This window comes from Xyrauchen texanus, chromosome 34, assembly GCF_025860055.1.
Source record: "Xyrauchen texanus isolate HMW12.3.18 chromosome 34, RBS_HiC_50CHRs, whole genome shotgun sequence".
Lineage (NCBI taxonomy): Eukaryota > Metazoa > Chordata > Actinopteri > Cypriniformes > Catostomidae > Xyrauchen > Xyrauchen texanus.
This window is the reverse complement of record NC_068309.1, coordinates 22,266,205-22,292,138: the sequence shown is the minus strand read 5'-3', so window position 1 is coordinate 22,292,138 and position 25,934 is coordinate 22,266,205. Positions and strand designations below refer to the sequence as shown.

Below are 25,934 nucleotides of genomic sequence, written 5' to 3'. Positions count from 1 at the left end.
GTTCAGCCGGAGGAACTCGCCGACCCAAGCCACTGCGTGGTACCCTGATGGCCACCCCGTACTGGTATAGGGGCTCCACAGGTAAAATAAGAAGGCCTCCTGTTCGGACTCCCCTGTGTGTAATTCCACGGTTCTGTCCCCTTACGAAGGACCCCGTGTCTCCCTCAGGCAGTTACAGCTGCCTCGGTCGCCGTGCTGTAGCAACTCCCCCCTTTCAAGGCTGGATCTACCACCACACCATACTTTCCACACGAGCCCTAAGACGGCCGTGTGACGTGTCTACCACTTTTCCTCTCCAAGAAAAAGGGCAGGTGTGGTCTCCGCGAGGGTCTGGGTAAGACCCCTTCCCTATATGCGTGTAAGGGCCCCGGCCGTGATTGCTCTATGCGAGAAACACAGAGAGAAAAGAGGCCCAGCCAGGCTGGCCTGTTCCCATGTTGGCAAACATAGCCTTGTTCCCTCCCAGGGTAACTAGAAGGACTCGATGTTCTTATGGGGCATTGGGGAAGGGTACGTGCAGCCAGGTACAGACGATGCGTGGCACTGGATGAAATCCCTGCCCGCCTCTGTATCGGGCGGTCCACGTACAAGGTTCAGCGCATGGCAAGATTGGAATGGGTCCTCTAGTGTCGCTTCTCCGACACAACGTGGAGAGAGCGACAGAAGGGGAACGCTTGGTTATGTATGTAACCTCCGTTCCCGAGGGAGGAACGACATGTTGTGTCTTTCCTCCGCCATGTCACTGAACCGAGCCACTGTTGTGGCCGGACCATTTCCGGCTCCTCAGAAAAATCCTGAATTAACTCCCGTATTTGCGCCGCTTAAATACCCGTATGTCCGGGGGCGGGATATGCAAATACTGACTGCCAACTCCCATTGGCCCTTTTCAATAAGATCAGAGGTGAATATCGGCGCTCAAGAGAGACCCCTAGTGTCGCTTCTCCGACACAACGTGTCGTTCCCTCCCTCGGGGAACAGAGGTTACATACGTAACCAAACGTTCTGTTGTCTTAATTGCAATGCAATGAATTCAGACCTTTTATCCATTATTTGCTTCAGCTCTGCTTTTATATTAATAATTTTATTATGTATTGCTTCTGAAGAGTACATTAATAAGGTATCTTCTAATTGTTGTAACTTAACTTCGAGATCTTTTTCCCTTAAGTATTCTTGTTTCTTTCTTCTTGAACAATAAATTATTATTATACCTCTAAGGACCATGTTAGCCGTTTCCCAGAGTAAAACAGAAGAACATCCCTGGGTATCATTTTGTTCCAAACATTTTTCCCATTCTTTACTAATCAAATAAATAAAAGCTTCATTATTCAATAAGGAGTTGTTAAATCAGCATCTAAATGATCTCTCTAGAGGAGTATTTACCGTACATTCAAAGGAATTCAGGCCATGATCCATTATTAACATTGGATATATTTTACAATTAGTCACCTCCAAAAGCATAGGGTTATTAATTAAAAAAAAAAGCAAATGTGCCAGAATGATTTATGTGGACGTGAATAAAATGTGTAATGTTTATCTTTAGGATTAAAAAAAGTGCCAGATGTCCGAAAGACCCAGATCCTCCATATAAAATTGAATTATTTTAATTTAATAGGGGTTTTTTTTTTTCTTGAAGTCTGGGAACGAACTAACATAGGATTCAGAGCTGTGTTGAAGTCCTCACCGATGATCAGAGCAGATTCAGGACATTTCTGTATTTCCTCAAAAACTTTATTAAAAAATGATGGGCTATCCATATATGTAGTGTATATGATTACAATAGTTACATTTCTAGTTCCAATATCTCCATTTACAATAATATATTGAACTTCAGGGTCAACTACACTGTCACAAAGAGAGAAAGGAACAGTTTTATCAATTATACAGCCACACTCCTTTGTTGAGCATTATAGGATGTAAAATAAACCTGGCCAACCCAATCTGATTTAAGTTTTTGGTGTGCTTTAGGTGGTTTTCATTATACTGACTCACTCTTTAAAAAATCCAAAACCCTTAGTTTTTTATCACTGGCATTAATTCCACAGACATTCCATGAAAAGAATGACAATGTTTGCAACATTAGGAATTAGAAATTTGTCCTCAAATAGAAACATTCAACTGAGGAGGGCTGTCTATTGCAACACATACAAATAATATATATTACCATCCAAGCAGAATAGAGTAGAATATAAAATATAAATCTTAATTTTGGGAAAAATTATAGTAATAATAATTATACCTAACACAAATACACACATATACACCAAAAAAGAAAAATGAAAACAAAAAAAGTATCTCTTCTCTTTCCCTCGTTTTAGGCTATGGCGAGGTATTGGTGGGGGTTAAACATCTTATCCAATCAATCATACCTCCATTTAAGACTCTCATTCGGATGCAAAGATTTAAAACATTTATACTTTATTATATAGCACCATTAAAAAAAGAAAAGAAAAGAAAAATTAAAATTCAAGAGTCTGTCAAATCTGTCAATATAACCACGGAGTACATGCAGGATTACGATAAAGCTGGCCATCAATACAAAAACTGCCTTTCTGTTTTTTAATTTCATCTCCTTCTGCACTGGATACAATTTATTGCGCCTTTCCGCGATCTCTTTGGGAAACTGATCATTCACACCAAAAGAGGTCCCTTTCAATTCCTTGCCCTTGGACTGTTAAAATGTTAAAATCTAGCTGCTATTGATCTTGGAGCAATTTCATTCTTAGTGAGTTTCCCTATCCTGTGTACTCAATGAAAAGTCACAGTTTCAGCCAGTTTCAGTGGTACTTTTAATGCATTAATGAAGAAGTCACAGAGAACTGCTTCAGTGTCATCAGTGTGAGTACACTCTGGTATGATGGTAAAAACCAAGATTGTCTCTCATATTACAACATTGCAAATCCAGAACTGATTCTTTCAAACGTTTGTTCTCATTCATGAGATTGCTGACATTGCTTTGCAATGTTGACACTGTTCCTTTTAGTTCATAATTTTCTTGTCTAATTTCCTCAAATAAATTGTGACTGAATTTTACACTCATTTTTAATTCTTCAATGTCATTTGTGAACGTGTCCAGCATATCAAGTTTCGTAAGTTTTTCGTGGATAGCCAGAAGAATGTCATGACTCACATTTGCAGTCTCAATTCCATCATCGTTGTAAGGAGGGGTAAAGGATTTCTTGATCTTTTTTCTGGAGGGCAAATCCATTGAAGATGTTTAGTTATTTCCATATATTTTTACTGTAGACATTCCGTCAATATATCCATCAATAAAACACTCAAGTTCTTTAATTGTTTCACCCAACATGGAAGCCAGTATGTTTGGGCCTAGACCAATGCTTGATCTCAATTAGTATGGGCAATTTATCCAGTTAAAGTATTAAACTAGATAATAAAAGTTACTTAAATGACAGGATCAATAAGCTATATACTTAAAAGGCACAAGGCTTTTTTTTATTATTCAAAAGAGAATAATACCTGAGAAATTCATTGCCACAGTCTCTTGTTGCATCCTCACTCGCGCACAGAAGTTATTTCTTTCATTACAAGCTGTAAGTTCTGTAAATGCACTGCTCACCCTCCCCCATCTCTGACCTCCAGTATATGGAGCTTCAAAGCTGAGAATTTCTCTAAGATCTCTCTCCCTCTCCCTATCTCTGTTCTGTCTCTATCTCTGTCTATCTCACGTTGTATGCCGTCCTAATTTTTCTCTCTGTTTATCCCTCCTGCTCATTATCTGGCTCTTTATCATTTCCATTCATCTCATCTCACTATGTACTGCAGAATAAAAGTAAAAAATTCTGATTAGTGAGATGATGCAACGATGCTTATGATGTTGCAATATATTTAACCGTATATATAATGTACTATCGAAAAACCCAGATGAATCCTCTTATATAATTGATGTTACAGAATTCCATATTATTGACTCCTGTACAATTGATTGTCTTGTTTTATAAATCATACGGTTGGCTTATACCAGTGGTTCCCAAACTTTTTACAGTGGCGTACCCCTCCAAACATTCAACATCCTTTCACGTACCCCCTCTCTAACGCATAGATAACATTTACACAGTGTATTTTGAAAATATGTATATTTAACACAATTATCTTTGTAAAACAACTCCCTTTTATTAAACATGTTATATTTGTTCATGTTTTTTATGTTCATGTTCATGTCCCATTTGACACAATTAGCAATGTTGAGCTCATTTGCTGAAAAAACATCATGCAACAATGTAAAAACAAGTCTCTAGTGTGTGAACAAATGTGAGTGAAAATTATTGCATGTGAATGTGGAAAATGATTTAGCCACACCGGATGTCTGACTCCTGTCAACACAGCTTATGAACTTATACCATCAGACTCAAAACTCATCTATGCATCTAACCTTAAATACAAATTACATTTTAAACTGCGAAAAAAAAAAAAGAAATAGACAAACTAAAATTGTGGACGACTGAGATGTGCAAGTCTGGTAAGACAGTGAAGTATCAATTTTACTTGCTATCACTAAGCTACATCACCTAGCAGTGTGCTGGGCTGGTGCAAAAATAAACCTGTGTGACGCATGATGCATGAGTAGATGCAATTTTGTTTTCATTGCATATTTATCTGACCTTTATGACAACTTTTTACACTAGAGGGTGCACAAAAGTATTTTTGCCAGTCAGAAAGAACTGGTTTGAATGTTATTTTTAGACTGTGATGAAATTAAAAGAATGGTAAATCTCAGAATTGTATTCGCGTACGTAAGGATTGTTCACCTAAAAATGAAATATGACCTTTGTAGAACACAAAAGGAGAATGTAAGAGACAATGTTTGAGATGGACAGACTCATTCACTTTCATTATATGGAAAAAGATTCAGTGAAAGGGAATTATGAATTAGGCTGACAAGAAAGTCATGCAGGTTTGGAACAGCATGAGGTTGAGTAAATGATGACTGATTTTTAATTCTTTGGTGGACTGTCCTTTTAAGAAATATCACACAAGCAATAGTGCTGTTGTGGCAGCAGATACTAGCATTCATACTGATATTCAGTACAACAAAGGATTGCATGTGACCCTTTTGTACAACAGTTCTTTAAACAAGTTGTTCATATTGAGTAACTTACATTTTAGACACAGTTATATTGTTTTTTTTCCCAAAAGACGCCAAAGCAGGATCAACCACTGCACAATGTGTGCAACACACAAACAGACAGCGTGTTTGAAACATCGCAAACACAGACGAGCGGAACAGTGAAGCATCCAGGGGTTGACATTAACATTTTGACTCACCGGCCACTGTGGATAGTGGTGTTCCAAAGACATTAGCCACTCATCATTTTCACTAGCAAAAATTATTTGCCCCACAAAAAGTGATAAAGGTAACTGGAGACATTAATTGCGTGCATTTATGGACATTTTATTTGAATGAGAATGTTGTGAATTTAGCAAAACATAGGCCTAATGATTTGTCACCTTCAGAATATCTGAAAGCAAACATGGCCAGCTATAAGAGAAGTAGGATAGAACAAGAGCAGAACATTAAATAATTTGTCCAAAATTCATGGAAGTCCAGATTATACATATACATAGATAAATATTGGACTTGCCTTATTGAAAATGTACCATTGTTCTTCCATGTTTAAAAGCAGCATTTGTAATAATTAGTCATTTGTAATAATAAGGTCAAATGCACAGGTAAGTCCATTGATGGGTCCTCATTACTGTGGTTGGGCCAATGTAGTCTTTCTAAAAAATAAACTTTTAGATTTGTTATGAAAAAAATAAGAGCCTAAACCACATTAGGAAAATTTAACTACAACTTCCACAGGTCTAGTAAAAATAAATAGAATAGATTCGCACTAATAGATTTAATAGGAATATTCTACATTTCTGTCATAATACCAACTGCATGAAAAAACGTGATAAATATTATAAGACAGATGATTTGAAGATTGAAAAGTATTATTTATGTTGATACACGCCACAGTGCTGTTTCCTTTTCCTCATCAGTGCTGTTTTAGATGTTTGACTTTCTTCAAAGAGCTCTAATGTAGAAGTATCTGTGTCAAATTTGTAATGGGTTGCATACGTTTTGTGATCTGCCCCGCAACATTGAGGGAAGCCTAGTGGAATGCAGCACGTGACACAGCAGCTCTGACCTATCCTATCTCTGGAGCGTACATAAAGATAATTCGCGAATAATGAGGAAAGCCTGGCTGACCGGGTCTGCTCGTGCTAAAATAATGCAAGCAATAGGCTTCAATTGCACCGCACATAAGACACACCTGCATTTCAGACAAGATGTACATTTAGTTCTTTAAAAGCACAAAACGCAAGATTTAATTTGCTTAGGCGGCCCAAAAGTCACCGAATTTTCAATGCAGGAAAAACTGTGAAAATGTCACCCGCTAAAGTGGCTAGTAAGAGAGATGGAGTTACCCCCCGGTGCCGATATCTACCCAAATTTAGCGAGACGGCGGGTATTAATGTCAAGCCCTGGAAGCACTCCAGTGCTATTATACTAAATATCAGCACTCTTGGAATGCTGTTTATCTAATCAAATTAGAGGACCGTAACTAACCGTTGTATAATTAATGATTAAATATAGCTGCACTGACATTAAAACATCCCTAGCAAAGATAGGTTTAATTTCCCGGCCATTATGACATGCCCTGTCGAGAGATTGAAAGAGCCTGTGTTTCAGAAGAGCAGCAAAGAAAAATAATATACAAATGAAAGAAGAGAACATTGAAATTAAAGGCTTTTACAGGCCTGAATGTGGAGTCATGGGCTGTAATAATGACGAATAAACAGGGGTTGTGTTGTTAAACATTGAGCTGACCTGCTGTTTTTCTCAGTTTTGTCTCTTAATTGGGTCTCGTAAGCCAGTGAGGCACAGATTCCCCATGCTGAGCTGTGTTTGTCGTGCTCCCTCACACCTCTCTGAAGTCCAACATGACCGCCTGCCACCACTGCCCTTAATTAATCATCATTGTTATGTCTTTGTTATATCTGCAAATACTGCCATTTGTGAAACTTTTTGGAGTCATTTTGGAGTTTGAATTAATAGAAAAATCAAAACAGACTTTTTGCATTTTCTCTTTTTTCTTAAAGGGATAGTTAGAAAAACTGTGGAACAGCAATGGAAACATTTAGCAGAATGTCCAAGCTGCTTTTTTTCCGTACAATGAAAGTTGATGGTGACCAGGAACCTTTAAGCTCCAAAAAGCAATACTCCAAAATGTACAACTTTAAAACAGCTTAAAATGAATGTTGACTAACTTTTCACATCATTTCTCCTGTTTTACGGCGTGTAATCGGTCTGTACCAGCCAATCAAAATGATTCCTTATCGTGCATAGCTCTATGTTACTGCTGATTTTTAAAGGTGCTGAAATTAATTTGTATTAGCTGAGTGATAGCAAATCCGACCAATCAAATGCATCATTTTCACATTGGGGGCTTGCCATCATGAGTCTGCACTTTCACAGCCATGACAATAAGGGGTTATGCATTGAACGTGGGATGTTTCCCTTCCTTCAGCTGTGTTTACGCCTTTACCCATGTCTGATGGCAAACAGTGCAACATGTCCCAGCTACAGACAGAGGGTGTAGTCTTAAAACCCATGGAGGATTCTTTACGGCATATTTTCTTAAAACGAATGGACCCGGATTATGCACTGCACACCACTGATATATATATATATATATATATATACATATATATATATATATATATATATATATATATATATATATATATATTAGGACTGTGATAGCACAGTTTTCTGTGATTAATAATCATTAATTATGGTACATAGTACAGTAAAAAAAATCTAAATATAATCATATCATAATCAATCAAAATGTACTTTATACTTTGTCTCAAAGAACGTGCAAGAAATTGGTAAGTCATCTTTTATTTTAATTATTTAAAATATGTACACTGGGTGCCAATAATAATGTACAGATTTTGCTGTTTCGAAAGGAAATTAGTACTTTAATTCACCAAAGTGGCATTGAACTTATCACAAAGTATAGTCAGGACATAACTGATGTAAAACAAATAGCAGCATCACTATTTGAAAAAAATAGTCCCCATTTCCAGCAGCCATCACTCCAACACCTTATACTTGAGAAATCATTACTAATTACTAATATGGTACTAGAAAATCACTTGCCATTACATCAAACACAGTTGAAAGATATTTGGTTAATTAAATGAAGCTTAATATTGTCTTTGTGTTTGTTTTTGAGTTGCCACAGTATGCGATAGACTGGCATGTCTTAAGGTCAATTTAGGTCAAAAATGGCAAAAATGAAACCGCTTTCTCTAGAAACTCATCAGTCAATCAATGCTTGAAAATGCCCCAAAACTTCAGTCTTCAGTCAAAGGACAACTGGTTCTAACAAAGATAGAAAGAGATGTGGAAGGCCCAGATGTACAACTAAACAAGAGGATAAGTACATCAGAGTCCCTAGTTTCATTCTACCTGCTCAACACCAGTTTCATGTACAACAGTAAAGAGAAGACTCAGGGGTGCAGGCCTTATAGGAAGAATTACAAAGAAAAAGACACTTTTGAAACAGAAAAACAAGAAGAAAAGGTTAGAGTGGGCAAAGAAACACAGACATTGGACAATAGATAATTGGAAAAGAGTGTTATTGATCTTAACCCCATTGAGCTTTTGTGGGATCAAATAGACACATTTTTACAGGTATACATCTGTAAAGGATCTTAATGGAAAGAAGGAGGAGAGAACCGGCTTGTCAATATAAATAATCATGACCCAGCCCCGCCTTCCGCCCTGCCACAATATCTTTGATACAAGCATATGTAGACATGCCATAAAATGCTATGAATAAAAGTTGGGCAAAATCATATAGTAGTAGTATCAAATGGGCAGATTCAAATCATTTCAAGCTTCGTTCACCAGATAAACTTAAGTGTGCATTGCCAATACATTATTAGACACTATACACACAGATTTAAAACAAATTGAATGCTGAAGTTTAATTTACTGAATTAAAAATCTAAAACTCTGATTTTCTCTGGCGGCCATTCAGACTCTATGCACGTGCTGGGTCTCTCTCTCGCAGTTTCTGGTTACAGCTTGCCCGTATCTCTCCCGCACCTGGCTCGTGAGTAAAGTAAATCTGCTTGCATCTTTATTAAGCCTGGGACATGTGTTGCGTGAAATGAATAAGCGTGCACTGTACACAATCATTTTCTGTTTTAAGATGTGTAGTTGAGTCGAGCTTTTTTTTTTTTTTGGCTGAACTTTTTCTTTAATCTGCCTCTGTGGCTTTAAATCATAGTTTTTGAACATACAGTAGTATGCCTGAATCCTGAATCCTTATATGATCAGAAAAGACAATCTTTTTGCTAAGGGGCTGCAATCCAGCTGAGAAACGTCTAGTTCTCCGCTGCACACTTTTTCACAGGTCTAAATAAGGAGCCATTAAGACAGATTCATCGGACAGTTAGAACAACTCACAACACTGAACTTAATTCAGATGGGAAAGTGGTGGGTTGGGGGAGATCCCAGTAAAAAAAAATTAAGATGTGTAATGAAAAGGAGGGGTATGAAGGGGAAAATATTGACTTAATTGTTTTTGACAAAACCTTTCTCCTAGGACCATCTCACACTGAGAATCTTGTGACACAGACCCATTTTTGCCCCAAAATTGTTAGAAATTAGTGTTGTTTTGTTGAATGTGTATATACAGGCCCGGATTACCCAATGGGCATTACGGGCACGGGCCCAGGGGCCCATGCGCACTTGGGGCCCAAGCGAGGGGAAGATTTTATTTTTTTTTCTATTTCCGAAAACGGAGCGTATATTTGCACTACGTGCAGGCCCGGTGCCTGTCTTTTTAGCAAAAAGACGCTCGACACAAAATAACTACTGTAGCGTAAGTCGTGAGGTGCATGATGGCTTTTGACGCGTTCGGCCAGAGTTCGAATCCGCCTTTTGCCGAACTCGCTCTTCTCCCTTTTCCCAACACATGCAGGTAGTACTGCTGGTGGTGAGCATTTGAGCAACACTGGCAACAAAACTAGCACTAGTGTAATTGCTAAATAAGTTAATTGCCATTATGCAACGTTTTAGAAAAGTATGAATTAGCAGAATATCCAGTGTTATGAAAACAGTAGGTCAACATACAATGCATTCTTTAATTCCCTGTCTTATTCTGCCCTCTGGCATATCGAAATTAATACAAACCTTAACATAAAGAGACGGACAGTGTTATTAACAGACAGTAAAAATAATACTAATAATACTATGTAAAAAAAATCTGATGAGCCCAGAATATAAACTCAACGTGTTTAATTACACGTTATAAGCATTGCCGAATACACTCAAATGAGATCGACTCAGAAAAGACGTCAATAAATGCACGCGTCACCTGCTACATCTCTTTGTTGCATGCGCAAATTATGATCGCTAATACAAAATACAACATTTTATTCACAAAAATGTCTCTATTTGTAGAAATTGCTGCACATTCGTTGAATTCTGAATTTTGCACACATAAGTTGAAAGCAATTTGTTTGTGGATAGTAGGCACATATCCTAGAAGAACATATCTGCAACATTTATCAAGTTCACGGATAATTGCGTGCATCTGATCTATTAAATTAGTATTATTAATCATTATGATACTAAAATCATAATAAAGTATGTATACTACAAAAAATCAGATGAGTCCAGAATATGAACGTAACGCGTTTAATTTCACGTTAAGTATTTTCCTCCCATATAAAACATTATAAGAAAGCTAAATGTGGCTTTATGCATATTAAAATGTCCCCTTATTATGTCGAAATAACGACTTATTATTATATTGAAATAACGAGATAAGTTATTTTTCTTCCTCTTTTTTTCACCTTAAAAAATGAACTTTGAACAACACAAACACAAAAGCGCCTCAGTGCACTGTCACTGATGGCCATTGAATCTCAGCTGGTCATGGACTTGGATTTTGATGACATTGTAAATGAGTTTGCTAAAAGGAAAGCCAGGAAGAAGTCTTTTTAAGGGCAGCCGGAGAGAGGAGAGGAGGAGAGACAGACAGACAGACAAAAAAGTGAGGAGAGGAGGAGAAAGACAGACAGACAGACAGACAGACAGACAGACCCTGAGGAGAGGATGAGAGGATGAGACAGACAGCCCCTGAGGAGAGGAGGAGAAAGACAGCCAGACAGACAGACAGCCACTGAGGAGAGGAGGAGAGCATGAGACAGACAGACAGACCCTGAGGAGAGGAGGAGAGGATGAGACAGACAGCCCCTGAGGAGAGGAGGAGAAAGACAGACCCTGAGACTGAGGAGAGGAGGAGAAAGACAGACAGATAGACAGACAGCCCCTGAGGAGAGGAGGAGAGCATGAGACAGACAGACAGACCCTGAGGAGAGGAGGAGGTATTGTGTGTGTGTGTGTGTGTGTGTGTGTGTGTGTGTGTGAGAGAGAGAGAGAGAGAGAGAGAGAGAGAGAGAGAGAGAGAGAGAGAGAGAGAGAGAGAACAACTTACATGAAATATAGTATTATCAAAAAAAACAAAAACAAGCTGCTTTATTTTACATTTGCTTTACATTTACATTTAGGGCATTTGGCAGATGCTTTTATCCAAAGCGACTTATATGTAGTACATTTGTCAATAGTTGGACAGGTCATACACCAGCAATTGTAATTTGTATTGTAAGCAACCAATATTATACCATAATACTTACAGCATCTTGTAATGTGTCTACTACCATTTTACTATTATTCAATCATCAAACAAATAATTTTTTTAGTATAAAGAAGAGAGAGTATAAAGAAGAGTAAAAAAGTTGAGTTAAGATGACCTATACTGTTTGCATCCTTTTCATCACAGGAAGAGGAGAGGGGGAGAGAGACAAAGAGCGGCAGCCCCTGTAGAGCCGAGGAGTAGAGGACAGGAGAGGAAGAGAGAGACAGACAGGAAAGCTACATTAATGGGTGTGTGTACGTGTTTGTGTGTTAATTATGGAAGAATTTGATTCATATAACTGGATTGGTAAAGGTGAGGCACTATGTGCTTGCATATGCCAGCTAGTTGCTCGCTATAGGTGTTACCAGTAAATAGTATCCAAAAATACAAAAGCTTGATTGTGTGGGTGGGGTGGGGGGCCCTACAATACATTGTGCCCAGGGGCCTCTGAATTTTTAATCCGGGCCTGTGTATATATTTCGAACAACATAATTAAGAAAATGGCGGAATAGAGGCAGGGAATGTAGGCAAGGATAAATGAGAAGGCTGCTTTGAGACTCATGTTGGCTTAGATGCTCAGATATCTGGGATACTCAGAAGCAAACCTGTCAGCACTGAAGTTTTGACTTTGGGGACTAACTAGACTGGGTTTTTAACTCCCTGTTTTATCTTAACCAGCGCTGCATGCACTGTTGCCTCTGAATTTGAATAACTCTCCCTCTCTTACTCGTACAAAATTGTTTGCAGCTCTGTGATTCCTTTTGTGCCTTTTCATTCACCCGCTCTCCATTATTCTGTTCTTACAATGACACTTTCACCTTCTTAACTGTGAATCTATGGCTGTGTCTGAAACCTAAAGCAGCTGTCGTGCTACCTTGCTGCAGATTCAGATATTAAATAAACAGACTGAGCTTTAGACTAAACCAGGTAATTATTTAGTAACTAGGGGTTGGCTATATGACCAAAATCTTATATGCCAACATGAGTAATTTTATATCATGATAACGATATTTATTACGATTAGTAAAAGTTTTCTGGAAAATCAAAAAAATTGGTTTATATAAAATAACTATATTGTAATGCCTATTTTTGTAACTGCAGTCAGTGAATTAAATACTTTATAAATTAAAACTGCTTCCTCGTTATTTGGAACAAGAAAAACAGTGTCTAAGTAAATAAATAAAAATCATCCTTACCAAAATGCTAAATATAACAGTATGCCACATTTCAGTTTAAAATGTTGTTTGCCAATATTATAATCATTATTTATTATATTATTATAAACTTTGCTCGAGAAACTTAAGATCTACTCAAAGCAATGCGACAAAGGAAATAAAACATAAGTAAAAAAATTATGAATCCAACGAAAATAAACTTCTTGAAGAAAATAAATATCACTTCTTGCAATAATTATTATTTCATAATATTCTTTTGCATGCTTCATTTTGAGTTGGTGACACAGATTGCTTTTATTATGAGTGATTATTGTCATGTGAACCACTGATGTCGCTCCGGTTTTAGTTTAACTCCTCTTCGTTTTCTTGACATGTTTGGGAGTCCTCCCATTCTGTGGAAATTTCAAAATATTCAATGCTGGATAAACCCTGTCCCAAGTTTCTTCAATTCTTTCAGTCTCACTTGAAGCCCTGCCCACTGATAGATAAGCGCATGCTGCACACATGGTTATTTACATGTTGTGATGTACACAATATAGCAAAATTTATCGGTTGACACTTTATATCATCGCCACGATATTTATATCGCCATATCGCCCAGCCCTACTACAATATTTGTTTCTCTTTAGAAATAGATAGATTTTTTTTACATTTATAAATAATTGTACTTCCTTCAACCACTCCTCCAGATGGCATTTTTATTCTTTCAGTGAACAGCCGATTCTGACTTATGAAGGTAACTTAATTGACAGGATGTTTCACAAATATTGCATTTGGATGTGCCATTTAGAGTGCAACAGTGACCGCCCACTTTTACAGCCATATTGGTATGAAGAATATTTTTCACATAAATTTTTTTTTTTATTGGGATTTCATGAAATCCTCCATAAAAGAATCACACCAATCAGCTCTGAGGTGAATCACAACATTATACACTTTGATTTAAACAAAAAAGTATTTGAAAATCGTACAAAAAGTTACAAATATTGCAAATTACATAATTGAATTAAAAACAATTGAAAAATCTAAAACTCAGAATACTGCCTGGGAAGGCAGCATTTTATGTATTTCGGACACATCCTACTCTAAATCATTGGCCTCAGAAGAGTAAACTTGTCCCTCTCGCGGCTCGCCTACAGAGTTGAACCTGCTCTCTCACTCTCTATGAAAGTGGTACCAAAACGTTCAAATTGTATTCCTGCTAAAAGTTGTTGGCGGGATTAAGGTTTTAACAGTCTGCTAAAATCTCTCTATAACTATTTAAAACTGCTCTATTGGTTACATCAATTTCATGTTTTATAAATGTATGCAGGTTTGTGTTAGCAGGCACTGTGGTAGTCAAGCATATCTGGGAGATTTTTGTTGTTTATAAAACTGCTTATAGTTGACATTGGAGGAGATGAGAGACCATATTTTTTGTTTCTTGAAGTACAAATTTGGAGTGCTTGATCTCTTAAGAAAGAGCTGTATGTGTGTTTTTAAACATGAGGAAATCCAGCTAACTCAACTGACTGTTTGGACAGCAATCTATCAGAATGAGGACAGTTATAATTAAGCAATATCATGCATGCAAGAGTGTTGTTGCACTGAAAATAATCTGTAGGTCATAACAGCCATGCTCATATTTTGATATTCGGTACAACAGCATGATTGCGAGTGTGATACATTTAGAGTAACTTATGTTTCAGACATATTTGGCCTGTTAGTTTATATAGTTTTCCTAGGCCAATGAAAAAGAAGCCAAATCAGAATCAGTCATAGAGTTTCGCCAAGCAACACAGTTGGAGTTTCAATGTCAGACAACTTATTGAGCTGTGTTGCTCGTTATCATGGGAATTGAGGATGATGTCCAGTGCTAGAGTCACTAGTGAAATGCTCAATTGCGCGAACACCGCAAATTATAGCCAAAGAGCTAAGCATTAACACTGGAGATCTGTATCATAAAGATACATTTGATCTGATTTTAAATCTAATTAGTCTTCTCCTAAAGCCCTAACCAAATGTGTAAATTACAAGGAAACACTTCCTGGTTATTAAATGTCACGTTTCTTTGTCAAGGTCACAAGCAGTCATTCTTTACTGATACTCCATATTTCTCAATAGCTTGTAACTTGATTTAAAAATTCTAAATAATATTCAAAACAGACCTACAGACTAAATCAGAAACTTTAAAAGTGCATATTCATCCCATTGTAATCTGCGTATCCCATTGTAGTACTGCATTTTCTCTGAGTTAAGCATGAAGCCTCTGGGCCATCAACAGTAGCTCATACTGGGCTTTTTGTTCCTTATCTCCAGACTTACTCACATAGCTGAGGGCTTTACAATGATCCTAGCCATTCCCGCTGTTAGCGTGCTGCTGTGACATGGCCTCTCTGCATATGCCAATTAATGCAATCAGCCTCTAGATTGATGCATGCATCACTTGTGGATCTCCCTAATTAAGATTATGTCATTATTAACTGACCCTCATGTTGTTTTAAACATCTATGACTTTCTTCCATGGAACACAAATGGAGATGTTAGGCCAAATTTTAGCCTTAGTCACCATTCACTTTCAATGCAATGAAGAATATGCAAACAAACCGATTAGTGTTCCTCAAAAGAAAGTCATACAGGTTTGGAATAACATGACGGTCTCTAACATATCCAGTCTTCTTGACACTGAGTTGCGTGTTATGCAGAACATCATATGCTTGCTTGTTTTGTTATGGGACATTAATAAAAGATCCAGTCTAAATGTTGTGTGAGATAAGCCTCCTCTGTTGATGAACACCATTGGCAGAGAGTTCACGCTCTGGGCGCTGAGAACAGCCTTGGTGCTATTTATAGGCCCGGTATCGTGTGTGGCAATGGTGGGTGAGCGTGGCTGATGCCAAGTGAATGATTTGTGCCCAGGGAAGTGAGGAAGGGGTGGACTGGGTGAACACATCAAAGCAGATACAATTAGCCAAGTAGCTATCAAAGCGTTAAGAGAGCACAGGATGCTGCAAAATGTTGATGATATGCATGATTGCATCATACACATATCACACACGCAGTGGTGCGAAAAGTGCACACTCAAGAATTTCAGAATTGCAATGTGGGGTTTGACCTTTCTCACAAATAAGCTGCACAAATATAAGGTCAACATGCAATCAACATTGATGCTATTTACTGACTTAGGACTCATTCCTGGTCTTATAGAGCTGGTCCTAAAGCCTGCTAATGAATTATAATTTTCAAGCAGTGGGTTCCTTCTTGAATTTGTAAAGGGTATCTTAGAAGTTTTCAGTTTTGTAATGTTATTGCTTTCCGAAGTGTGTGGTTATTGGGAACGTTTTTGAAAGTCTCTGTTTTCGGTGGAGGGAAACGCCATTCCAGTGTGAATGAAAGGCTCAAATATAGCAAATTCAATGCATTTTCAAAAGAAAACAGATTAGCGTGGATGTAGCCTTGCTTGAAGAGACTTTTCCCATTTGTTCTACAACATACTGTACATTACACAAATTCATGCCTCAAACGTGAATTTTCAAACTGTTTTGTCCTTTAAATACAAGAACTGGTTGTCCATTGAATTACACATTCATCAACCATGTCAAGTTGATTCAAAACTGAGGTTCCTTATTACTTTGTCAGACCAGATTGCTTTTTTCTGTGAAATCTGGCAACATTGCTTTCGGATTTGCCAACTAATTGACTCTTCGCTTAGCTCTGCCCCACTTGATTACCATTGCTCGCTCTGACAAGCTTTGCTGAACTTCCCAAAGGAATGAATGGGAGATTGCTGTGGACAGTGCAGTTTTTGGCAAAATGTTCTCATAAATGGATATTCTTACTTGGACTGGAATAAAGAGTGACGATGTAAAGCATTTTATCTGATGTTTTTTAGTAGAAATGGTTAGATTACACAGTAATTTGATTGCAGTTGTGGAGACTGAATCAGAATTCAGGCAAACGAATATCACAGTATCTTGAAAAGCGTAATTTGATGCTGATTACACACCTGATAACGGGTATGTAATCAGTGAATAGAAATGCTCATAACGACTCATAACGCACTCAGTTTGATGCTGTGAACTCTTTATTTACTATTGCTTTTAATAAAGACCTCAATCAATACCTAAATGAATTAATGTTAATTTATTAGATTTAATTTACCTGGAAGCAAATGTATTTGTTCTTGCGGATGGTATACATGTTCATTTGGGAATGAGGGTTGATGTAGTTTAATTCATAGCATGCCCTTGTGATTTGTTTAAAGATTTAGAAAAAATAAATGCTACATCCTCTCTTGGTACCTCTTGACACTAGTACAAGTGACCCAGCAACAATGTTTTTTGCATTTTTTGGATAATTTCTATAAAATTCTGCATAAAACTACATAAAAACCCATTATTCTCATTTGGAAAAAACAAGTCTACGAGACTTGTCAGAGAAATGGTAGATGGCAACATTTGCTAAGATAGGATTGGTCAGAAATGCTTTTAAGAAGGGGTTTAGCAAAGGGTCCATAAAAAGTTATGACTGACCAACTATACTGTGTATGATTCATCGGTTCACGTTATTCCAAAGATAAAAAGTTTGTCATTTGTATTCTATCATAAAAATGTATGAACTCGCTCTGCCACCAAAAAATTGTTTTTTACTAATGTCACCGAGCCCTCTTATTTTGCCACCACTCCCTTCCAAATATCTGGCTACATTATGGTATGGAGCATCTACAATTCACCATTCAATTTTAACCATTCAATTAATTGCTGATGGATAAAATCAAGTCCCTTTCTAATTTATTTCTCATTGAATATCCTGCTCACTCCAAATCATGTCAGACTTTGTAAGTAAAATTATTATTATGAATAACATTTCAGGTTGATTTTGATGACCAGGTTCATGTGTTTGTTAGGACAGGAGGCCTGGATTTAGAGTTCAAGCCCCTGTCATTGTCTGAAACACTAGTGGAAGAAATTTCCATTTGCAGCTAAAAGAAGCCAGAGATGCTGATACATGTGCAAGTGTTTCTTAGTCAAGGAGCCAAATGCAGTAGTGGTGCATGTGTGAATCCAGCTCTTGTATTAATTTGCCTCTACGGGGATTCTTCAAGAGATGTTAGCATGTGTTCCAGTGATTGTCACTATTCCAGTGTAGAAGCACAAATGATTTGAACATTAAAGGAGAGAAAGAAAAGTGAGTGAGGGTGCCTAAAAGAGGTAGAAAAAACATTGAGAAAGATTATTTAAAGGGTTTACAGTCCTCAATGTATTTCTGTAACATGATTGTATAGTTTTTGTACTAAGTCATGTTTTATAACATGTTTCCATTTTAACCCAGTAAATAAATGGTATTTCAACATTTTACATTTCCTAAATGTTCTATATTGTAACCTTGGGGGAAAAAATTTAATATATCAGTGTTGATTTCACAAAACAGGCCAACAACTTTAAAACCTATTTGGTTTAAATCTAATCTTCATCTGGAATCAGATCACACATTTTTGACAAAGTGACTAAGAGGGAAATCTCAAAGAAGCTTAGTGAGCACAATATAAAATTGATAAGGGATAATTATGTAATAGGGATCTTCTAAACATTAGATGAGGTGTTATGCAAGGTTGAATGTGGATTTTTTTTGTGTGCCTTATACTTCTCATGCTAACACACAAGTGCACAGTTTGTCAGAAATTATCATGTCGTCATAACGTGTATAAGCCTGACTAACCCATACTCCAGTCTACCGTGATTCATCTGTATATTAGCTGTCTCGTGCTGTTGTCAGAAATAACTCATTTGAAATAGTCTTGATTTTATTTTATTTTGTATGTTTCACAGGTTTTTTTGGTCGTCAACTCTGCAACTGACCTACACAGTTACCTCTACTCTGCCACCATGCTTAATTTGCGGCTTCCGTCCATTCCCTTCTCCCTCGCTCCCTGCCTTTCCTCTCTTCTCCTCCTGATCTTTCTCTTGGGCCTCACCCATCTCTCTCAGGCCAGTCCTGATGTGTCCCATAGCAGCCCAGGGAACTGCTCAGGGGAGGACAGCTGTTCTGAAGGTGTAGTCCTGCCAGTATGGAACCCCCAGAACCCCTCTGTGGGCGACAAGGTTGCACGTGCCATTGTCTACTTTGTGGCCCTCATCTACATGTTTCTTGGCATGTCCATCATCGCAGACCGGTTCATGTCTTCCATCGAGGTCATTACCTCTCAAGAGAAGGAGATAACGATCAAGAAACCCAATGGTGAAACCACCACTGCGACCGTTCGCATCTGGAACGAGACCGTGTCTAACCTGACCCTCATGGCTCTGGGATCTTCAGCCCCTGAGATCCTGTTATCTGTGATTGAGGTGTGTGGGCACAAATTTGAGGCTGGTCACCTGGGGCCAAGCACAATTGTAGGCAGCGCTGCCTTCAACATGTTCATCATCATTGCCATCTGTGTTTACGTGGTTCCAGACGGCGAAGTGCGAAAAATCAAGCACTTGAGGGTTTTCTTTGTGACGGCAGCCTGGAGTATCTTCGCCTACATCTGGCTCTACTTGATCCTGTCAGTCTTCTCTCCTGGTGTGGTGGAGGTTTGGGAGGCTGTCCTTACCTTCTTCTTCTTTCCACTCTGTGTTGTTCAGGCCTGGATCGCTGACCGTCGACTGCTGTTTTACAAATATGTCCACAAGCGCTACCGTGCTGACAAGAATCGCGGCATCATCATCGAGACAGAGGGCGATGGCATGTTTACAAAGATGGATATGGAGTTGGATGGCCAGGGCACCAACTCCCACCACAAGGAGGTCCTTGATGGCATGCTGGCCGGAGTAGAGGAAGGAGGAGGTGGTGGAAGTGGAGGAGAAGAAGAGGAGGCCAGAAGGGAAATGGCTCGGACACTGAAAGAGCTTAAGCAGAGACATCCGGAGAAGGACATGGAGCAGCTGATCGAGATGGCTAACTATCAAGTCCTAGTGCAACAGCAGAAGAGTCGAGCTTTCTACCGCATTCAGGCCACCCGCATGATGATCGGAGCAGGGAACATACTGAAGAAGCATGCTGCAGACCAGGCCAGGAAGGTTGTGAGCTGCCATGAGGCTAATGCTCAGGAAGAAGACCCTCACACCATCTATTTCGAGTTTGAGCCCTCCCATTACCAATGCTTTGAGAACTGCGGCTCCTTAAAACTCTCAGTGACCCGACATGGTGGAGACAGTGGCTGCACTGTTAAGGTATAATTGAATCAACACAGTCGCAGGTTTTACTGTCTGTACATAGTTGTACTGAAATTATATACTGTATGTCTTTGTACTGTGATTATATGGTGATGATATAATTGTCCATGGCCAGAAACCCCTTATGAAAGTCCTAAAAGCAAGACAAGACTCTCAAAGCTATTTTAAATAACTACAACACTTAGGGGAGTAATTTAATGACATTGTTTGCAAATCAGACATCAAATTCACTAATTCTATAATTTAAACCCTTCACTTGTGAAGATCACCAAATCACTCAAGAATTAGACTGAAGTTTTTGAACTGGTAATCAAGAATCAGGTTTTTAAAAATCATAGTGTAATTACCATATTAATATACCAAATTATGGTCTATGCACACATATGTCTCCCAGGTGTCCGTTTGATGTGTTTTCACCTGGAAGATTTTTTTTTTTTTTTTCAATGTTTGCTCATCTGCAAGACGACATTCAGCAAATATCTTTGATATGTTTTAAATGTACCTGAATTTGCAGTTTTTTTAAATGTTTATCAGGTGTTTGTTCACAAAAATAGGAGTGTAGTGCTTTCCAGATGGTACTCTCTTTAACAGACATCTTAGTTTGCTTACTGTATACAATGCTCATCTGCTGTTAAAAGTTAAATCATAGTAGACTCCATGTATAAGAATTATTATGACTTTTCCATACATTTTCCTCACAGGAATCTAAAAATATTTATTGCATTCTCAGCTCATTATCTGTATGACTGTACGAACTGTCCTGTATCTAGGTTGACTATCGCACAGAGGACGGCACAGCTAATGCAGGATCAGACTATGAATTTGCAGAGGGTACCCTTGTTTTTAAACCAGGCGAGACAGTGAAGGAGCTGACGGTTGGTGTGATTGACGATGACATATTCGAGGAAGATGAGCATTTCTACGTACACCTCAGCAACCCTCGGGTTGTCCACCGTGCTGAGGTCGCCATTCTTAATCCGAATGCTGTGTCTCCCGGCAACAGCATTATAGGGTCCAGCCACGTTCCCCCTAAAGCCGCCTTGGGAAATGCTCACACTGCCACAGTGACCATCTACGATGATGACCATGCGGGTATCTTCACGTTCGAGAGCAGTTCCTCACGAGTAAGTGAGAGTGTGGGCATCATGCAAGTGAAGGTCCACAGAACATCTGGAGCTCGGGGGAAGGTTGCAGTACCGTACCACACCACAGAGGGCACCGCCAAGGCCGGAGAAGACTATGAGGAGGTGGCTGGCAAACTGGAGTTCCTCAATGATGAGACTATGTAAGTGAAATTTACTTTAGTATTTACAACCCTGAATATGTTTTATAAATAATTTGTCTAGTGTGCGAGGATTTGAAGGAGAAAGGTACTCTTTTTCACTGCCAAGCTGCTTGTCATACTCCATACAAAATTTTAATTCTACCCCACACTATAATATTTACTTAACTGGCTATGGGGATGTACATCATTTTTAGTATGTATAAGACAGTTTGTCGGTACTGGGACATACTTCCACATCATAAAATTGTGCCTTGATACCATAGACCCCTTTGTTCGCATACTGTTTGCATTTAAATGCAAGCATTAGCATCTAGCTAAATGAATCATGTTCATACATTTTTAAAATGCTGTGACAGATTTTCCCTACCATCTTTCTACAATTGAAAACGATAAAAGCATATTACTCATCTTTTATTGCGCAAGGGGTTAATATTAACCCAAAAAACATTGCATGGATTCATATTTCAAAAGCTGCTGAAAATAGTTAACCATTCAGTCATGCATACTGTTATTAGCGCACTACGTTTTAGGAATGACTTGTTCCCTTGACCTTGTTCCTGTATTAATTTTGTCCAGTTACCCCTAAAAATATTTATGGACAAATCACACTTTAAAATGTTTGAATTTCATTGCACTAAATAACAAAATATCAAACTTAGTGGCATCTGCAAACAAATGACGTGATACCTTTTCTCAGAGATAGCTTCAGTTTTCTGTGCCATTTTGCTGTTAGTTTGACCTACCAATAACTAGATCTGAGCAGGGTTTACTTGGGGGAAAAAAAAGAGACAAATCTAACCCTAAAACAGAAATAGATGCTAGCCAGGTAGAGGCACATATACAGCATGAGTTAGAGCATTAGAGCCAGAAAGAGAATAGATAAAGAGCAAGGGATAAAGTTGAACCGATGTGTGAAGACTGGCAGTGAGCCTGAGAGGGGGAGATGGAGAATGACAAAGATACTGAGTCTTTTCTCAATCCTGAAGATCGATATTGACCTGCACATCAAGCACACAGCACTGCTATGCATCTGGGGTAAGCAGGCCAACTGTAAGAGAGAAGATGCTGGAAGTGGAGAGAGAGAGGCGGGGGATGTGAATGGCGCCTGGCTTGTCAGGTTGTAGGTAAAATACTCAAATGGCTTTTGGGAGGAATGTAGCATTCTGAGTCATATATAGAGAGAATTTACATGAAACATGAGATATCTGATAAATAAAGTCACACATTAAATTTTTTTGAAGTTCCAGTGGTTTGTATGTTATGACAAGGAACAATTTGACTGCATATACATGCACAAGTATATTCCAATATTAATCAGCATTTGGTCGTATTCTGATTATTTAAGTGTTATGTAAATGCATAACCATATTACCATACCAGATTAAGCAAATACTTGATTTCTAGATAAAAATGCCTGTGCTTGTTTTAAACAGAATGTTGGGTCATGTAAACACCTTTATCAGAATACCCACCATATCTGAACATTAATTTATATTAGTGTAGTCAAACCCAAACTAATTCTGTTTGATATTGATGTTTTGAAACAAACTATTTATTTATTTATTTTTCATTTTGCAAACATTAAAAGAAACATCATGGCCTACATTTGTAAGAGTTTCCTGACCTACATTTTACATTTCATCACACTCTTGTGTGTTATTGTTTAAAGAGATGAAAGAGAATGAAAGAAGAAAGTTGATTCAAGGAATTGTACACCCAAAAATTACAATTCTATCATGATGTACTCACCCTCGTATTGTTTCAAGCACTTTCTCTCTTTCATGGAAAACAAAAGGTGCATTTTTGAAGAATGTCCTGGCTGCTCTTTTTCATATATAAATAAAGTGATTGGGGACTGGGATTGTCAAGCTACAAAATGACAAATAAGTGCCATTAACGTGTAATAAGTGTCTTCTGGAGACATATGATTGGTTTGTGTGAGGAACTGACTGAAATGTAAGTCATTTGTCACTTAAATATCTTACTTAATATCCCTCTGGAGAATTTGGACTTTAAATGAATATATCACCCAAAAATGTTAATTCTGTCATTATTTACTCACTGTAATGTCACTCCAAACCTGCATGACTTTCTTCCGTGGAACACAAATCTTAAATTTTTAAAAAGTCTTTACAGGATATATTGCCATATTGAAAGTGAATAGTAACTCTGGTCTGTCAAGCTCAGAAAAAATAAATAAAATAAAAGTAATCTAAACCAAATAAAACTTAAAGATAATCGAACTCATGCACTATATTCCAAGTCTTCTGAAGTGATACGCTCACTTTGTGCAATGAACAGAATGAAATTTAAGTCGCTATTCACTCTCATATCAACATTAGAGTGAGTAAATAATGACAAAATGTTTGTTTTTGTGTGAACAATTCCTTTGAAAATGCTGTGCATTTAACTGTGGTCGATGACATGTTTTAAGCAGACCACAACTAAAGGGAAATGAGAGGAGGGAAGGATGGACACATTGACGTTATTAGTTGAGAATTGAGACAGCAGCCAAATGAAGAGAGACATAGTGGTGTGTAGGGCATCGTGGGATGGGCAGAATTAAACTATGATGTGATGAAGCACAGGCAATAATTCAGATAGAGAGAGAGAGATGAGGTGAGAGGCAGGTGCTCTGGCGTAGGGAAAGGTAGAATGAGGGAGGCACAGAGCAATGAGAGGGTGATTTGATTTGTTGGAATTGTTCACTCATATTGTTCAATGTGCTGGCTAACTGAAGAGGGTTACAGATGTCAAGCAGTGTGTGTGTGTGTGTGTGTGTGTGTGTGTGTGTGTGTGTGTGTGCATGTGTGTTTCACACTGGATGTGACATGATGAAAATCTTGTCTATCATGGAAAGATAGGAGTTGTGTTTGAGTGTAAGTTCAGTCCTGTGGGGGTGTGAGTGTTTGTATTTTTGGATGAGGGTGAATGATTGTGTGCTTTGTGCGAGCTTGTGCTGTATCTGTGGATGTGCGTGAGTGTGATCGCTTTTAAGAGCATGTTGGGGGTTGGGTGAAATTGTGTATGTGTGTGGGCAGATTAGTGAGTATGACTGCAGATATGATTTTCTTAGTTTGTGCCCATATGAGAGAAACATCACAGAAATGAGATAAAATGGATATCAGATGGAGACTTTTGCTTCAGTATGTGCTGATTAATGTTGATCTAATTGGTGGACCTACTTACTGTAGCCATGCTGTTCACAAAATAACCTGCAAAATTAAGCTGGTTTTGCTGGTCGACCAGCATGGACTTTAAAATGCCGGTTAATGCTAGTTTTTGTGACTGCTAGGAACACCAGAATCCCGTTCTGGAGACCAGCATCCAAAACACAACATATGCTATAACTGAGAACTCCACTGTGTTTCCTTAACTCTGAATGAGCAACCTCTGAGCAATATAAAACCTGCAAAAACCTGTTAGCAAGTATTTTATGTGTGTGTACTTGAAATGTATGTTTCTAAACTTTCAGTGTTTTTGGTGCTTTGAACTTCAATGTTCCATTGCAAGTAAGTCCACTTAGCTGCATACAAGTACAGCTCCTATTTATTTGAATGGGGAAAGACTGAAATCTCCAAAGCGTTTGGTAAAAATTCCAATAAAGTAGCAAATTTCAAATCAGCAGTAAAATCTGATTACAATAGTATCATAAATTGTGCTTTTTATCTCAGATCACAGAAAAAAATAAAAGCTTTTTTTTTTCAGGCTGGTCCAGCTAATGTGCATACGCATTCTCGATTTGACTGGCAGGCGATTTCTCTATCAAAAGGGTAATTGGCTCTTTTACCTGTAAGATGGACTTCCTTTTCTACACCTGCCATATTGGCCAATCCAATTTCCCTCATTCATTTAAATGGTCTGTCTTAGCTAAACTGTCTCTGATTTCATCCATTGCTTTTTTGTGTATTCTTAACTGGTTTTATATTTTAGAGCATGTGTATGTATCTGATTAAATTTGTTTGTGAGTGTTCTTCTCTTTGTGAGTCTGTCAGTGAATTTCTGCTGACAAGACATCTGAAGCACCTCTGCCAGACAGCACAACAGAAGCTTAACTCTTATTCCCTGTGCTGTCACAATTCCAGTGAGCTGACACCCGACAGCAGCAGACCAGTGTGTGTGTGTGTGTGTGTGTGTGCAGGATTGCAAAGGGGGCGCCTGCTTTTCAAGCAGCTAATGAGGAGCCGTGAAGACTGGGCTCAAATTCAAGTGTGCATTTTAGTGTATTCTTTCCTATTAAAGAGGAATGACATACAGTGAATCTTAAACACTCACATTGCACCCTGTGCTCCGATTACAGGACGTTCCTTTCACCCTCTCCCCCACTCCCACTGTGATTCACTGTGTTTGTTCTCCTTTTCTCATATGAAAATGACATTCCTTGCCAAGAAAATTAAGTTGAAATGGCCTGAAGTGGGCTATGAGGGCGCTTATGCAAGCGCTCATCTCAGTGCAGGCAGAGAACATGCAAAAGGCAGAGGCTTAGATGGCGCTCTGTGAGAATAAAGAAAAGAGCAGATCAATACGGAAAGGGTTCCTAAAGGGTTCCGTCGGC

At 38.3% G+C, this 25,934-nt stretch overlaps 1 protein-coding gene across 1 annotated transcript in view; it reads left to right on the top strand.

The window, feature by feature from the left end:
• The window catches only part of LOC127627732 (sodium/calcium exchanger 1-like), a 91,734-nt gene that overhangs the window by 23,820 nt on the left and 41,980 nt on the right, over nt 1-25,934 (top strand). Inside the window, exons 2-3 of the mRNA XM_052104247.1 lie at nt 18,709-20,091; nt 20,865-21,379. Coding sequence (XP_051960207.1) covers nt 18,766-20,091; nt 20,865-21,379 — 1,841 coding nt within the window. The 5' untranslated portion in view covers nt 18,709-18,765. The remainder of the gene's footprint in view (nt 1-18,708; nt 20,092-20,864; nt 21,380-25,934) is intronic.